General features: G+C 43.8%; 2 protein-coding genes across 4 annotated transcripts; both read right to left on the bottom strand.

Annotated features, from left to right (window-relative positions):
- Positions 1 to 1797: 1797 nt before the first annotated feature.
- LOC124014320 (keratocan-like) lies at positions 1798 to 9198 on the bottom strand. Of its 2 annotated transcripts, none has more exons than XM_046329171.1 (3): positions 8973 to 9198; positions 3203 to 4081; positions 1798 to 3035 (listed from the first exon to the last, which is right to left on the bottom strand). In XM_046329171.1, exons 2-3 carry the CDS (start codon positions 4068 to 4070, stop codon positions 2866 to 2868), a joined length of 1038 nt encoding a protein of 345 aa, XP_046185127.1. In that variant the 5' UTR covers positions 4071 to 4081; positions 8973 to 9198; the 3' UTR covers positions 1798 to 2865. The 2 variants fall into 2 exon arrangements, with proteins under 2 accessions (XP_046185127.1, XP_046185128.1); XM_046329172.1 differs by lacking the exon at positions 8973 to 9198 and adding an exon at positions 5753 to 5902.
- Positions 9199 to 12556: 3358 nt separating this feature from the next.
- Positions 12557 to 16680, bottom strand: lum (lumican). Of its 2 annotated transcripts, none has more exons than XM_046329102.1 (3): positions 16245 to 16680; positions 14442 to 15317; positions 12557 to 14163 (listed from the first exon to the last, which is right to left on the bottom strand). In XM_046329102.1, the coding sequence occupies exons 1-3, from the start codon at positions 16636 to 16638 to the stop codon at positions 14009 to 14011; spliced, it is 1425 nt and encodes a 474-aa protein (XP_046185058.1). In that variant the 5' UTR covers positions 16639 to 16680; the 3' UTR covers positions 12557 to 14008. The 2 variants fall into 2 exon arrangements, with proteins under 2 accessions (XP_046185058.1, XP_046185059.1); XM_046329103.1 differs by having other exon boundaries at positions 14442 to 15322; positions 16245 to 16676.
- Positions 16681 to 16932: the final 252 nt, after the last annotated feature.

Genomic DNA, 16932 nt, shown 5'->3' with positions numbered 1-16932 from the left:
GCCTCTGTGAGGAGCCTCTGTTAGCACGCTGCTGAGAGGAAGTCCCTGCCTGGAGGAGAACGGCCTCAGCTCTCCATACACTGGTATAACTCAGCTACGTTTCCTCCTAACCACAGGTCAGTTCTATCTTCAATTTCTATTGTTCAAGACTTGGACTGGGAAATCAAATCCTGTATCTGTGGTTGGGTCTTGGTGCAGCACAGTCAAGGCCCAATCAGGCAGAGGTTGGAATTAAATGCAGATCCAGGGTCAACTCACTTAATTCTAATTCCTAATGTTAATCCGATAGGAGGGAAATACAAACTGACCTAGGACCTGCTATTCCCACTTCCACGCAGGCCGGAGCAGTAGACACAGACTGGAAGTACCTTACTAGTTTTCATGTGTCAGTTTAATCCTACGTTTCTGGTTTTCTGGCCTCAATTTTCACTCGACCCCCCAAACCTATCTCTTTCTTTTTCCCAAGTAACTGGAGTTTTTGCTGAGTGAGAGAAATTGAACTATGCTGGAATGCTGGGAATCGTTTGGAATCGTTTAGAATCATTGGGAATAGTTGGGAATCGTGCTACACCTGCTACCAGGAATGGTGACATACACTAAGTGTACAAAACATTAGGAACACCTTCCTAATATTGAGTTTCACCCCCTTTTGCCCTCAAAACAGCCTCAATTTGTCAGGGTGTTGAAAGTATTCCACAGGGATGCTGGTCCATGTTGACACCAATGCTTCCCACAGTTGTGTCAAGTTGGCTGGATGTCCTTTGGGTGGTGGACCATTCTTGATGCACACGGGAAATGGTTGAGCATAAAAATGACCAGCAGCATTGCGGTTCATGACACACTCAAATTGCTGCACCTGGCACCTACTACCATACCCCGTTTAAAGGCACTTAAATATTTTGTCTTGCCCATTCACCCTCTGAATGGCACACATACACAATACATGTTTCAATTATCTCAAAGCTTGAAAATCCTTCTTTAACCTGTCTCCTCCCCTTCATTTACACTGATTGAAGTGCATTTAATAACAGGTGACATCAATAAGGGATCATAGCTTTCACCTGGATTTACCCGGTCATGGAAAGTGCAGTTGTTCGTAATGTTTTTATACACTCAGTGTCAGGTGGAGTTCTGATTTTACTAACCCCAGAATGATTCTGAGAAGGGATTGGTTTATGATGGAGGTTAATTGATTCATATTTTAATCTGAGACTGTTACCAGCTAAAATATGAAGCTACAATCAATTAAAAACACCAACCATGAAAAGGAAAGAGAGATTTAGAGAGGGAGAGAAAGTTCTGAAGAAGGTCGATATGAAGCGAGAGTGATTGATCACAACTGACATGAGGAATGCTTGCTTCTGGCACACAATAACAATCCCTGTCAATTCTTGCACGTTGTTGCATTACTGAGTGTGTTTGCCACTGTTGTGGTATTCCTGCAAGAATAGTACTCTGACTGTACTGTCGATTCCATCGGTCACCAAACATTGGCTATAGCAGAATGGTGGAAATGTGTCCTGAGAGAGATCATGAGAGAGACAACACCTTCATGATATCATTACCAGGCCAGCGGCTTGGGAGTGCATTCTGGGAGACCTTAGCGCTCCAACTATTAAGCAGTAAGTCATAGAGACTACTGCAAATATGCACTCAAAGAATGTGTGGTTTCTAGGTCTCTGTGTGAGTGTCTCTCTCTGTCTGTGTGTGTCTGTATGTGTGTGTCTGTCTGTGTGTTTGTGAGTGTGTCTATAGAAGTGAAGGTGATTAATATAACATATTTCTTCTTTCGTTTAATGTTTTTCCAGAAAAATGTTTTATTTATATTATTGACTGTATAAGGAATTCACAACTTAACAAAATGTAAGCATTCCAACATTGCTTTGGCATTTGCGAAATACGTAAGATGACTGCAAAAAGGTTGACCCGTGGAGTACAAAATGGAACTTCACATTTGAGACAGTGATCAAGAATTCAATGAATTCAGTGAAAAACAGACAATGAAATAAATGAGCTAAACGTGAAAGAGCAAACAATTGCATGTTTGTGTGGACTAGCATGTGTCTAAAGTTAGCTCAACATATTCATATTCACAGAGAACTTGACATTAAAATAATTAGCATTTCATTTGGTTCCAAGTCTGATATCATCAATTCAAGGTATTCCGTCAGAGAGGAGCAGTATAAAATGTTTCAAAAGTATTATTTTGGTATTCACAAAAGATGATCTTCCACTCAAATAAAGAGAACGGGGACAACGAGTCATCAGAAGATTCAACATGCCTTAAATGCATATGGTGTATAAACAATATTCCTCTTATCTTGTCCCAATCACATTGCCATAGTAAATTATTGTCTTTTTTGGAAAAACACCATTTCAAGGTTTTCTACCACTTTCAGATCAATGTGTGCTGTATTGAAACAGCACATTCAGCAACTCAGACATACTGCACTGTTGCATTAAGCACTTGTGACTATAGGACGAACATAAGGCACAACTAGTGGTCAAAAGACAGTAGTGCAGTCCAATCACACTATCTACAGATTGTCAGGTGACCTTCACCCAACAAGGTTGAGGTCAATTCCATTCCCATTCTACCAATTCAGGAGACTCAATTCAACAACTGAAAATGACCCATTATTTTCTATTGACCAATTCATTGCATTAATTCTTAAATTGACAGAGTTTAGTTTGACCCCAACCCTGGCGTCTAACATGTAGTTGTCAACATAAGTATGCAAATGTGTAGTCCACAGATCAAAAATCCATATAGATTAGCATAGTCACTTCCATTCGTTAGTAATCATCTGCCCTTAGATCCAGGAGACTATAACTAGATGCGATTGGCTGGTGGAAGTGTGTTTCTTATATGACGATGGACCTGAGGAGACGGAAGCACATCATGAGGTCTCTGGGTATTGGTGGCTTGACCTCATTGCCATCGAGACGGAGGTAGCGGAGTTTAGGAGCGGCCTCAGTGACATAGCCCTCCAGAGCATCAGCCGACACAGGGCAGATATCAGATCCATTCACACCTGCAATTGCAAATACACCATCTTAGCAAAACGGTCATACAACTCATCAAAAATATTTTCCATTGATTATAATAATATAATTATCTGGATTTCAAACCAATCATCAGATAACCATCCAGGCAATCAGTCAATGTATCAATGAAACTATAACAGTGTCAAAAACATACTCTTAATCTGGTTGTGGTCCAGGTGGAGGTGTTCCAGGCCTGAGGGGATCATAGGAACCTGAGTTAGCTGGTTATGGGACAACTGCAGGTCCAGGATGCTGGACATGTTGAACACATTCTTGGGTAGCCCGCCGTTTCCCAGCTTGTTGCGGTTGAGCCTGAGGAAGGCCACCTTGGGTAGACCCTTGAAGTAGTCAGCGGGGATCTTCTCAATGGCGTTGTTGTCCAGGAAGAGCTGGGTGATGGTGATGGGGAGGCCCAGGGGCATGGTGGTAAGCTGGTTCTTGGCCAGGTTGATCTGGACCAGGTTGCTCAGGCCCTTGAGGCTCACCTCGGTCACTGCGTCATCCTGGAGCTTGTTCCCCTGCAGTTCCAGCAGTGTCATCCGATCCAGACCCGAGAACACCCCGGCGGGGATCTTGGAGATGCGGTTGCGGGAGAGGCGCAGCTGCTCCAGGCTGGAGGGCAGGTTGGCTGGGACGGAGCTCAGCAGGTTGTCATCCATGAAGAGGTGGACCAAGCGGAGCATGGCGGCCAGGGCACCCTCCTCCATGCCCTCGCTGGTGATGCGGTTGCGGTTGAGGTTGATCCAGCGCAGCTGCGTGGCGTTGCGGAGAGCATCTGTTGACAGTACGTCGATGAGGTTGTTCTGCAGGTACAGATACCATGTGTGTGGGGGGATGGTGGGGATGCGCTTCAGAGCCTTGTTGTCGCAGTAGACGGCGTTGGGGAAGCTGGGTGGGCAGCGGCACTCTTTGGGGCAGGCCTGTAACTGGGCCATATAGTCGCCGTAGGACATGTCAGGGCTCTGGGCCAGAGTGGGACCGACCAGAAGGAGGACGGAGGAAAAGGCCAGGAGAAGCGCCATCTTAACACAGCCTGGGGTAGAGAAGAGAGAAAACACATGAGATGAGACTCTTATGCAAAACACAGACACAGATACAGGCACAGACACAAACCCTGAAGACAAGATCAAGAGCATGGTTGAACAAACACACCGACCCAAATACACAGATGATGATCTCTGCATGTTCCAAGATAACTCAACATGGACCGGATTGAGGACTAGGGGTTAGCACTTCATTGTGACCTATCCTGTTTTCGTTTCCTCTCACCTTATTTTAGATTAAGTGCTTTCAAGTACAGATGAGCTTATTTGGACATGGTGCATTAAGTGTGCAAGTGTTCATCAAGCTGCCTTAAGTTCATTCACATGTAAACAACAACGATTCCAGGTGTCTCGTTAATTTAGTCCCTTATTGAAAAAACTGCCAGGCCTTCCATCAATGGCTAGCCCAAACTAGCCGTAGCTAGCTTCAAATCTCCTGCATTGAAGCAAGGTCATTAGCAATCGAGTTTACTTGAAGTTAATGAGCGTTGGCACATCATGTGGTCAGGCCAGCTGTCCACTGGGTCCATGGGAGATTATAAGATTTCTTAAGGACAGGACGCACTGCCAGGTCAGCTAATGGCCTTACACGAATACTTCTGATTGGATGCTAATCTGTCAAATCGGCACATGCAAGAGGTAGTTGAGATTGGCCTGAGGTTGGGTGCTCCTTTAGGAGTAAAACACAGAGCAAACCAAATCCACGTGACTCTGTTGTGGATGAAGCACAATCTGTTACACCTGACATTGGTAATGAATTAATGTACCCACCAACACACCTAGCCGTGGAATGCCATATAAACATTTATACATACAGTACACAGATGCATATAAAAGCAGATACATTCTCCATGCAATCATGACAGAGAAAGTGGAATTAACCTACATAGAAGAGGAAAAACATGGAGAAAAGAGGAACTGGGGATGATAGCGAGACAGGAAGCCAAAGTGACAAAGAGATTGACAGAGGCAGACAATAACTCAGAGGCATCTTAACTCTGCAATAGCACATCCACCCATCCTGTCCCAGAATGCTTGATTCCTCTCAACTGTCATCTGGTGCTGGTTTAAATTCTTGGTGTGTGCTCCACACGTTGGTCTGGAACTCATTTTCAACAGGCCTGGTTATGGCTGGGCCCACTTCAAAGACGTGGCCCGCTCACCTGTTCCTGGGGCCCCTGGCATCTCGTATCTCACTGTATGGGGCCAAAGATCTATGGAACACCATGTGTCCATGCCTCTAACCTTAGAAACCCAACTGTTGGGTTAAACTGTCTACCTGACCATAATTATAGCTGCTAGTATTTAGTTTGGCCAAGGTCAGGAAAAGTTACTTTTACTTATCACATTTGTCAAATGGGAAATTCCTGTTAAGCAAACTGCCGTAAAGACCATAACTGGAATCTCTCCAGAGCCTCACTCGTTCAAAGCCTCAAATCCATTCACAAGCTCTGGTTTTTCAGTGCAATTACCTATAGTATAGTACAAATGAACGCAGAAAATCACCAAAGGTCCAGCCACTCAATGTGCCTCAACTTTCACCTCCCAGAACTGAACTCACATTGTCTTTGTTACCATTAGTTTGCAAGCAAAGTCAGATCTATACCTACTTTTCCTCAAACTGGAAACCCAATTTAATCATCCCCTAGACCCACACGTACCTTTGAGTTCAAGTGATTTTCCAAAGTCTGTCTTTGCGCCCTGTTTCTGCCTTGCTCAAGAAATGTGGTAGCAACTGCAGTCCCAAACTCAGAGAAACACCTCTCACCTCCCCTGTATTTGTACCATCGGTGTCTTCATTCAGTTGGTGGGAACCCTTCATTGACAGTCACACTGTAGTTCCTCTCGGCCAATCAGAGGCCTGTAATCAGAGGTCATAATCCATGTGGTGATTTTTTCCCTGTTAAGCCTGCGACGGTGTGGTAGCTGAGGCTGTGAGACTTGGCCCACTCAAAATCAGGCTAATATGGGCCTATAACTCACTATGAAACCACCCTAACCCTTCTCTCCACTCCCCGTTCTCCCATAGTTGGCATTTGGCACCATCTCTCTGTTTATGTCCTTCAGGTAAATGTTCTGCTGTGATCTCTAATGTTCTTAGCACTAATCAGGCAGCGATGTCTGAATGGAACAACTCAACTCTGTTTGAAAGAAACAAATCTACGTCTCCTCATTTTTTTGTGCGGAATGGTGCAATAGCAAACCATGTGTTCCTCATAATAGTGACTTGGCCATAAAAACCCAGGAGAAATATGGTCACAGTGTCTCCTTGTGTTGGCATGATAAGGGATGTGCTGATGGCCCTCTTTTGGGCCAATTCACGACAATAGGATAATCCCACTCACAACGTATGGCTTTGACAATGTCTTTCAGTCCTTGGTGTTCTTTTGGTGTTCTTTTGGTGTTCTTTTGGTGTTCTTTTGGTGTTCTTTTGGTGTTCTTTCTGACAGTTCTCTGAATTGGAATTCAGAGAACTCCAAACAAATGATACACTGTGGGAACAAATGGACTTTTGCCAATGATTCAGATTTGTTTAAATCCTTTCTGATGCGGACCCACCCAACAATCTTCCAGCACAATCGGACACAATCAGACTCTGACCTTAAAAGACATCAAACCCAGTACAATTAAGTACAGATTGGTCTGTCCAGACATGAGACTTAATGGGGTGGGGTTAGAGTGAAAATAAGGGGATTTAAAAGGTGTAGACTGGGTTGGCAAAGTGTTCTCAAGTTAGCATTGGGGTTGGGCTAGCTGGGATGGGTAGGTCATTTTGTTTTGCTTTGAAGCTGCCATAGGCCCACCTTGGGATAATCCCATCTGATTGGCTTGTCCAGGTTGGAGCTAGCCTTGATCCAAGATGTGCCGCGAGAGACCAACAGGGATCGTCTCGTGTCTGGCAAGCTGCTAGTACACAATACAGTCACTCCTCAACACAATGTGAGAGGTAGAAACACTCTGTGCTTGAGTCACGGTGCCTATCTCCTCACAGGTTATTTTACCTCAATGGGAACAGACACCATGTTCCTTTCACTCAAAAATAGAAAAATCCTAAAAAGACTTAGCTGTTTTCAAAACCTGGAAGTTGCAAATCAGTGATGCATATTGTTTACATCATGGCCACTTATAATAAAAATATGTGAGTTTCTGGTTTGGCATATACAGCATCTCATCTGACATGCTCTCAGATAACGGTCTACAGTTTGTTTGATCTCCATCATCATCACAAAACACTTCGCTGTTGAAAAGACACCCTCAGCATACGCCCACCACTCTATAGTGGTGTCGGTCATTGCCAGAGTCAAGTGCTCCACACCTACACATCATCCCCAGCTTCCAATTGGCTCCTTAATCCCCCCTCCTCTCCCCTGTAACACTTCCCCAGGACGTTGCTGTACATGAGAACGTGTTCTCAGTCAACTTACATTATAAAATAAGGGTTTAATTTAATTTAAAAAAATAATCTGTTTCTCCTTAGAGGCACTTACACATCAGCAGTAACTATATAGTAAAACTGGTCATGAGAAATGTGCATGAAATGGACAAACAATAACAATTAATGAAGTGTTCTGCACTGCAAACCAACCACAGTAACTTGGCAATACTTCAGTCATGTTTTTACCTCGTCTTGATGGAAATAAGATGTCTCTAATCAAATGAAAGATTAGACTGCAGATATGCACCACAAGGGAATCCATCCATTAGGATTTTCATGAGTATAACTACATTACTATTGATTTAATGGCAAAGCGACAACCAAGTTTTCATGATCTCACTGTTATTAACTTGTGACTCAGGGCTTCTGATTATGTTGCAGAATGGAACAAAGCAAGATGGAAAAACAAATGTTGGCCACTTCCTTGTTTGACAATCTGAAAGGAAACATGTGGAGGAGTATGATAATGTCAATTTCCTGGAAGAGGTTTCCAGTCAAAGCCAGCTATGTTAATTAGTTAAAGGACTGTGTTTGAACGGGCTTCAGTTGGGTTCAGCTCTACTTGATGACTGCGCTGAAATGAAATGGACTTCTCTCCAGCATTGATGACATTCAGCTCAGTTACAGCTGTGTTAAACAAGCCCCGTGTCAACATAAGACTACAAGGCTCTGGAAAGCAGAACTAGGTCTGGCATTGGAATATCAAAACATGATGCAGTTTTTATCTCTGCAGATTTTACAATAGTATCTATGGATATTTACATGAGACTGATTGTGGAATAAACTCTTCCACTTGGAAAGAACAGAGGCCCGCACACTGAATATGCTCTCAATTTACCACCTGCTCTTAACCTGACAATGTTCAGTGCTGGATTGAACCGTTGCCAGTAAAAGGTGGTGAATTGGGAGCATATTCATTATGCAGGCCTCTGTTCTTTTCATGTTTCATTCTTTAGCCCAGCACCTACGTTTTTAAGGATGTGTGTATGACCACAAACATTTCTATAAACTCTTCCACTGCTGTCATTATCAATCTGTTACTGCATTATTTCTTTCCACTAACAAACTTCAAAACATACTTTTCAAGAGAGACATTTAACTAAGAAACAATCTGCGAGTACACTTGTACCAAAATCTTGTTCTAATTCTAATTGAATGGCAACACCCCCTGCAAGACTGCAGCAAACTGCACAAAATAGTGTTCTAATTCTAATTGAATGGCAACACCCCCTGCAAGACTGCAGCAAAGTGCACAAAATACAGCTAGATCTCTTGAACACATTTTGGAACAGAAACTGGCAGCACAAGATCAAAGGTAAAGACCAGAACACTTCTCATATCAGTCTCTCCAGATGAAAATAATGCCCCCCAGAAGAAAAGATCCGAAAAGGATGACCCATCCACACCCCTTTCAGCCTTTCACCCCTCTTCAGGAAAAACAATACCTGCTTCTCCAAACGGTGTTTGTTGGTAGTGTATGGCCAGGTGATGCTTGGCTCAGGGGTAGTAGTGGTTGTCTGGTCCTCCAGTACTCTTCTCTGGTGCTGGTCCACAGTGCTCTAACAGTCTCAGTTGCTCCCTGCGACCAAGGAGGAGAGAAAGAGAAAGCCCTATTAGATTCTGTATTGTTTTTAATATTATTTCCTCAAGGCTGTACCTTTGACATCCACTGTTGGATCAGAGAGAGGGTGTGTGTGTGAGGGTGGGGGGTAAGAGTGGGGGTAGGGGTGAGGGTGGGGGAGTGTGTGTGAGGGTGGGTGGGGGTATGGGTGTGGTGGGGGTGTGGTGTGTGTGTGTGTGTGTGTGTGTGTGTGTGTGTGTGTGTGTGTGTGTGTGTGTGTGTGTGTGTGTGTGTGTGTGTGTGTGTGTGTGTGTGTGTGTGTGCGTGTGCGGGTAAGGGTGGGGGTATGGGTTTGTGGGGATTGTCCTTTCGGAAGTGTTCATTGGCTACTTTTAAACAGCACAGCAGGTTTTTAAAGAACCAAAGAGTTTGTTCTGCTTTGTGTTTTAATTTTTATAATGGAAAAAATTATGGTGATACTGATATTGTCCCGGCCCTAGCTGAAACGTCGACCTGTACCCAATCATTATCGCCATAGCAATGCACATGACCTCTTCATAGGTTTTGTTTATCATAGTGTCAGTCCAGGACTGACTGGAGCTTAGGGAATCGTTCAGGCACCTTGATAACCAAGAATGTAAGGCTACTGAGTACTAACACTCACAGGCACTTAGTGACACAAACAGAGCAACATGCACACACACAAAGAACATTGACAGGGTTAACACTGCAGCACCCTACCTCTCTCTCTACTGTCCCTTCATCCCTTCAGGCCCTCTGTTTATGTATTCCGTTCTCTCTCTCTCTCTCTCTCTCTCTCTCTCTCTCTCTCTCTCTCTCTCTCTCTCTCTCTCTCTCTCTCTCTCTCTCTCTCTCTCTCTCTCTCTCTCTCTCTCTCTCTCTCTCTCTCTCTCTCTCTCTCTCTCTCTCTCTCTCTCTCTCTCTCTCTCTGTGTGTGATAAACAGGGTAGGCCCAGGGAGGCCAGGAGCAGAGCGGGGATATCTGGATCCTGGAGGGAGAACGAAGCGGGGAGATGGAGAATACAGGGGGCAAGAGAATAAAGGATATGGGAAGGAGACTAGGGAGAAAACTTGCCCCAAAGTTTTCTGAGCAAAAATGATTTTCATTGTTGGATATAAGAATATAAAAACACCAGGAAATCAGTGATTTTAATTTAGGAAATCTCTTCCCAAGTATTCTAATGCATAGTACAGAGACACACGGATTGTATACAAATGTAAGCAATATTTTAAATGATTATGTTTTAGTCAAATATTATATCTATTTGGGTTTCTTGAAATCAATTTGCAGTCTACAAATGATTAGTAATCATGACCATCCGCTCAAGAAAAAAATCGTCCCATGGTTGAATCTAGTTGATGATCCCAGGAATTTACTATTCAGACAGAGAAAATAGAGAAAGGAGGGAGGGAGAGAGGGGAGACAAAAACATTTAACAGAGGAGGAAAGAAAGCGCAGAGTGAGAACAGCTGGAGAAGGTGCCCAGGATGGGCCTTTGAGCCGAACGTCCTGGCCAGGCAGCTGATTAAACTTTCATGAAACATTTCCAAATGCAGGGAAGAGGAAGTGTGGGCCATGACTTTATGAAGGGCTTTATTGTCTAGACACGGCAGCAAGAGCTCCAAGCTATTCTCCAACGGAAATGGCGAGGAGGAAGAGGAGGAAATTATATTGGATTTGGGATCAGTGAGAATGATTGTGCAAAAACACAGTAAGACGTGAGCAATATTGTAAAGACTAATATGATACATGTCATCTAGGTAATTTAGGGGTTTTATAAATCCTGCCGCCCATGCTTCAATTGGTTCAAATTTCATTTGAGGTAGGTCTCTTGTTTAGGTCAAAGAATATCCAGGAATATTCTAGAGTGACTAGACATATAGAAGCACTGGCAGAATAGCACTGAAAGAAAACCACTGTGTCAAATATAATATAGCCCTCTCAACGATATTATTTGTGAAAGAGGAGCAATTGCAAGGTGTGATTGACTATAACTGCGGGATCTTATTACGAGTAACAGGCTGGAAAAATTGAACGTCTGGCAACCCGTTCAGTGATACTCGCTAAAGACGTTTAGCTAATTAGCTGACCTGGAGCCTGTAGAAAGTGTCTGCTCTAATTGGGCATGCACAAGTTAGCCGACACCACAGATCCCATCCCAAATACGACTTTACATAGCCAGCATGCTAACAGTTCACTCCTACTACACATTAAAACAGAAATGTCTTCCGTGTAAAACTACACAAGAAAACCAACAGATGCAGATATTTCCACGTGAGGGACTAAATGTTTTAAAGTATCCCTCCCTCAACACCGGCACTTTCGTGATTTCTCAGCCTCTGCGTTTGAACTGAATTGCTTCACCAAATTAGTCCAACGTTCCTCACTGTGGACGGTGTATTTGTCTGTGGACTGTCTGCGCCAGGAATTTGCCATGTCTGGTCTTTGGAAAAGATGAGGAGGAGTGTATGGGATTACAGCTTGGTACAATGTGAGAAACGCATTAGTCCACTGGTTCTGCTCATCCATCAGTTCTTCCCTGAAATCCCCTCTCCCTATCCCACATGGACTCCCCCAGTCCCACCCACCCTGGACACTTCAGAGAGGTTGTCAACATCTGCAAAACCATCTGCAAAAACAACCCGTGCCTACGTGTAGACCTGTTGGAACATGTAGGCACTGGCTTACGTGTTTATGTCATTCTGATGGAAAATCACCACTGGGCCATACTTTAGTTATGATCCTGTGTTGGAGGTGGTGCACACTGCACAAATGACTCCCAAAGCACTGAGTGTTCTGGCACAAAATGGCCGCCAAACATCACCCAAGTGGCTGCGTTACTTACTGTTGATTAAGTAACAGGCATCCTTCTGTCAAATCACCATGTAAGGAACACCAAAACCGTGTGGATAGTTACAGCTACCTCAACTGAGCATCTCTGGTTTCCAGTCAAACCCTGCAACTCCCTGCAGCCCTCCAGGACCATAGGATCTACATACCTACATGCCTGCACTGGCACTACATCCACCCTCCCTCCCTCCCACCCATCCACCACCCACCAAACACACCCACCCACCCACTCACCCACCCACCCACACATCCAAGGAGAATATGGAACAGATCAGAATTGTCCACTTGATATTCAGTACAGAGACACAGCATGACACTGGGAGATGACCCATTTCCTGCAGGAAGAGAGTTGCCAACCATCGTGGTGCAGGCCCAAACACAACACATTAACCCCTAAAACACAAACCACTCAGGAAAACTTAAAGTAAGAAGCAACATACATGTATCAGTGTAGGGCCTGGGGGGTAAGAGTAGAGAGATTTCATTCTTCTTGTGTCACGTGTTTTGTGTATGTTGTCATACTGCAGACACATTTACTGTCTGTTTCCTCTGGACTGAGTATTATAGGTTTAAAACAAACATTTACCATACATGAGTATTGGAAATGTAGTTTATTCAAGTGTATGTTATGTCCTCACAGTAAATTCACCAGCGATTACTGAGTCAAAAGCCATAATGAAAATAAATCTGAATATACTCTGCCCAAATAGCACATGACATTCCACCAACGTTGCCGCAACAGAGCAAGATAAAGTTAGCGTCACAACAAATAGTTGTTTTTCTGGTAAAGCTATATGGGCAAAAGCACACATTAAACATGGCAAACAAGGTAACCATGAATGGACAAAAAAACGTAAAATGCTAGCTTTTATTATCATACAGAGTTACCATGAGATGCATGCAAGCAATGCAAATGTTGTATAAATGTCGGCATAACAACGGTGATCTGCAATGAACGGGCGATTGACTCTTATTTAACTGCATAATAACTCATTCAAAAACAGTAAATTACTTCAGCAGAGCTATTCAGTGTCGAGCCTTTTAATCTTGTCGATAAGGATGATTAATAACTTTCCCCCCAACATTCATACAGAAAGATGGATAATATGCCAAAGCTTTTGACATATGACATATGAGTTTGAATTTGGTTCCAAAAGTGTTCCACTGTTCAATATTTCCCCAGTAGACATTACACCAGAGTACACAACACAGCTCTCTTAGATACTTTTATTCCTTACCTGCAGGTCTTTTGCACAGCAATATAATTCTGGGAGTGTACAGACTAAATACAAGAAACCTTTAAAAAACAGCATGACAAACATACACAAGAGGAATGGGCAATGCATTTATTTGCAAGTGAGATTTATTCCCATATTCCTCAATGTACTTGTCTGAAAACAACATGTGCCACTACTTTTGGAATGTTTGAAGTGTGTGAGCTTCTTTTTCATTAAAAGCACTTCATTCAGGAATCACTATGTTCCTATATTGTCTCTTTTGCACAAGAAAAGGCACCTGTTGTTTGAAACAAGTACATACAAGTACAGTTCAAGTGCTTTTTACGAGGCACCGTTACATTATATTGCGGCCGATTGTTTGATTTGCAGCAAATTTGGACAAAACTATTGGTACAGAGCCAGCCATTTGCTACGGACAAAATACTCTATAGTTGTCATGAGAATACCATGATGCACTGCAAAATAAAAGGTCTCTCCGGGGTCTCTAACCTTTGTTGGTTTGTTATTTCATAGTCTGTGTTTACAGAAAGGACTACCGATGAGTTGACAGAGGTGACCTCGATTTCGCCGGTAGGGGGAGGATACGTATTTAGGGTTGTTGCAAACACTGTCGCTCGGGTTCATTATCCACACTAGCATTCCACTTAGAATAAAGAAACATATTGGCCATATACTCTGAGTAGTATGCTATTGTAGATATTGGAATATAGCCACATTGTGTCTATTGGGGTTTGAAGGATTCGTTTAGGGTAGGTCGTGGTGCCGGGAGAGGGAGTCACAGAGGGAGTCTTGCGGATGAGGGGAGGGTCCTTAGTCGAAGATGATGTCAGAGGCCTGGCGCAGGCAGTTGGAGGAGTCATGGGGTAGGTCGGCATGTGTGATGTTGTTCCCATCCAGACGCAGGTGCTTCAGTCTGGAGTAGTTCAGGGGGCCAGAGAACTTGCAAATGTTCTCCAGGTTGAACTCTGGAAGGGTGGGAAGGGGTTTGGTGAACTGACATGATTCAACATTTCCTACTGTATGTACACATCCTACTCTGATTGTCTGACACTTGCTGGGAGGCAGTAAATACTTGAGAATGGATATGACTGATTTAGATTTATTTGTAATTGCAATGTCGAAATAGAGAAAGAGAACGGAAAGAGAATGTTGAAAGAGAGAAAAGAGAATAGAGAAAAGGGAGAGAAGAGAAAGAGAGAAGAGAAAAGAGAATGAAAAAAAAGAGGAAATACAAATCACTCACTGTTGATTTCGTTGACCTGCAGATAGAGATGCTCCAGCTGTTCGTTGATCTCAGGGATGGACTGCAGCTTGTTGTAGGACAGATCCAGCTCGATCAGGCTCGTCACATTGAACACGCCCGCCGGAATCCCTGCATCCGTCATCTGATTGTAGGCCAACCTCAGGTACGCCAGCTTGGGCAGCTCTTTGAGGTCCCCGGCGGCGATGCTGCTGATGCCATTGTGATCGCCATAGAAGGTCTCCAGCGAACTAGGCATGCCTGAGGGCAGCTTCTTCAGCTTGTTGTTGGTCAAGTCTATGGCCACCAGCTTGTTGAGGCCCTTGAAGACCCCATTAAGAACTTTAGAGGTCAACTCGTTGTTCTGGAGGTGGACCGAGGTCAGGTTCTGCATGCCGGCCAGACTCCCTGCGGGGAACTTGGACAGCTGGTTGTTCATCATCTTCAGCTCGTCCAAAGACATGGAGGGAGGGATCACAGCTTCCGTCAGTTTGTTGAAGCTGAACAAGATCTTATGAAGTCCGGTCAGCTTGTCGATGGTTCCCTTGGCCACCTTCTCATTGGTGATCTGGTTATGGTCCAGGACCAGCCAACGGAGTTCAGCCGTGACGTTGTCGAAGACCCCAGCCTTGATCTCCTCGATCAGGTTGTTCTGCAGGTACAGGTACTTGATGCCTGAGGGCACAATGGGCACAAACTTAAGGTTGCGGGAGTCACAGTACATGGCAGTGGGGAAGTTGATGGGGCACTCGCATTCCTGGGCACAGTTGGCGCTGGACGGGCCATACTGGGAGGCCGGCTGGTAGTCGTAGTCATCGTACTGACCCACGGTCAGGCTGACCAGCACGGCAAAGATGGGGACACGGAGGGGAAACATAACTGTTCTGGGGAGAAGAAAACAGACAGAGGGAGAAAGGGAGACAAAGGAAAAAAATGTAAAGTGAAACGGGGAGAAAGTCAGCAAAAGTTTGTCTACCACATCTTGAACATTTCATACATAGTCTTACCGACTATTATCCTGAGTGGTACTTTGATTTTAAAATCTACAGAGAACAAACTCTATTTGAACAGTTAAATACATGACACTTCGATTGGATGATAGACGACATAAACTGATAAAGAATGGACTTGTTACAGATTCCAAGATAGAAACATTCATCTCAGGCCACTAGGGTTCCCTGAGAGAGAAAAAAAACATCGATTGAAAAAGCTCAATTGACCAAAACTATTCATGAATCACCCTAAAAGCAGCAATCTGGTAATAACAGTGAATTGCAAATCTCTTTAAAAAAAAGAGGCAGATCCCTACTGTAAATACTCAGAACTATCTATAAACCAACAATGCAGGTTTTTCAGTGAACACACACTTTATAATGTCAACAAATAAAGACAATAAATATCATCACAACATATTGACACTTTTAAGAGGATTTAACTCAATGTGTTGATTTAAAGTATGACATGTCATCACATGATAATACCGTACTGCAAATGCAAACAAACAAATGCTTTTGACTAACAATACTGTGCATCAATACAGTGTATTCATTCTATAAATGCATTCATGCCATGGTGCAATATAAGAACAACACATTGTCCAACGCAACATGAAAAGCATCAGATAACGTCGAAGTACAAAAAATCTCTCAACTCCTTTCTCTTGTCAAATGGCAACTAGTTAACCCTGTATCACACACAATCCTCCCCCAGAGTTTAGCTGGGACTGGGATAGCTATCAATCCCAGCATGGAAAGACCAAATACCTAGGGACAACTGAGCAGGAGCCCTTCAGTCCATTCCTCTTACCTTTCTCTCCTCTCTCTCTCTCTCTCCCTCTGCGTGTGGGATAGAAGGTCAGCAGGTAAGAAGACTGTGGTTGCTCAAAAGCCAGATGTCTCTGGAGAGAGGGAGGAGAACGAGGGAGAAAGGGAGAGGGAGGGGGAGATAAAGAGAGAGCGAGGGAAAGGGGTGGGAAAGCTTCTGCTTCTTCAGATGACTGTGGTCCCGGATTGACAGAAGGCAGCTGCCCAAACTGTAGTATATAAAGACGATGACATCGACATGAGTTTTTAAGGCATAGAATCTGAGAATTATGGGCTCTGCCTAACCAGTCACATGTGCACCAGTGTAGTCTGGGATACGAGGTCCGCCTCATGCGTGAATGAGGATGCGAAGCATCACAAAGGACACATGGCATCATATATATCTGTCATTTATCCTCCCTTTCCACCAAACAACCACCTCCCTTTCTTCCTTTCTCCTACTAACAAAAAAGCGAAGTGAATACAAGTTAAAACAAAAGGTTCCTGGAATGGTAAAGAAGGTGAGTGGAAAAACTCTGTCTGCAGCCAGAGCCAGCTGCCAATTGTTATGCTGCAGCATGAAACCTTAAATAGGGTCTCGGAAAAAAGTGACGAGGTCTTAGTGGACCAGAAAAGGATTATAAAACAGCCTATGCTGAATCCCAAATTGACTCCTAGCCCTTAACCTAACG

Source organism: Oncorhynchus gorbuscha, linkage group LG25, assembly GCF_021184085.1.
Source record: "Oncorhynchus gorbuscha isolate QuinsamMale2020 ecotype Even-year linkage group LG25, OgorEven_v1.0, whole genome shotgun sequence".
NCBI classification, from domain to species: Eukaryota; Metazoa; Chordata; class Actinopteri; order Salmoniformes; family Salmonidae; genus Oncorhynchus; species Oncorhynchus gorbuscha.
The sequence above is the reverse complement of the archived record's forward strand: the minus strand, read 5'-3'. Positions and strand labels throughout refer to the sequence as shown.

Coding starts and splice junctions, on each gene's coding strand:
- LOC124014320 (XM_046329171.1), bottom strand. CDS start 4,070: ATGGCGCTTCTCCTGGCCTTTTCCTCCGTCCTCCTTCTGGTCGGTCCC. Junction 3,036..3,202: donor GGACCACAACCAGATTAAGA/GTATGTTTTTGA, acceptor TTGCAATTGCAG/GTGTGAATGGATCTGATATC.
- lum (XM_046329102.1), bottom strand. CDS start 16,638: ATGATGCCATGTGTCCTTTGTGATGCTTCGCATCCTCATTCACGCATG. Junction 15,318..16,244: donor GAGAGAGAGAGGAGAGAAAG/GTAAGAGGAATG, acceptor TCCCCAGAACAG/TTATGTTTCCCCTCCGTGTC. Junction 14,164..14,441: donor GCAGGTCAACGAAATCAACA/GTGAGTGATTTG, acceptor CCACCCTTCCAG/AGTTCAACCTGGAGAACATT.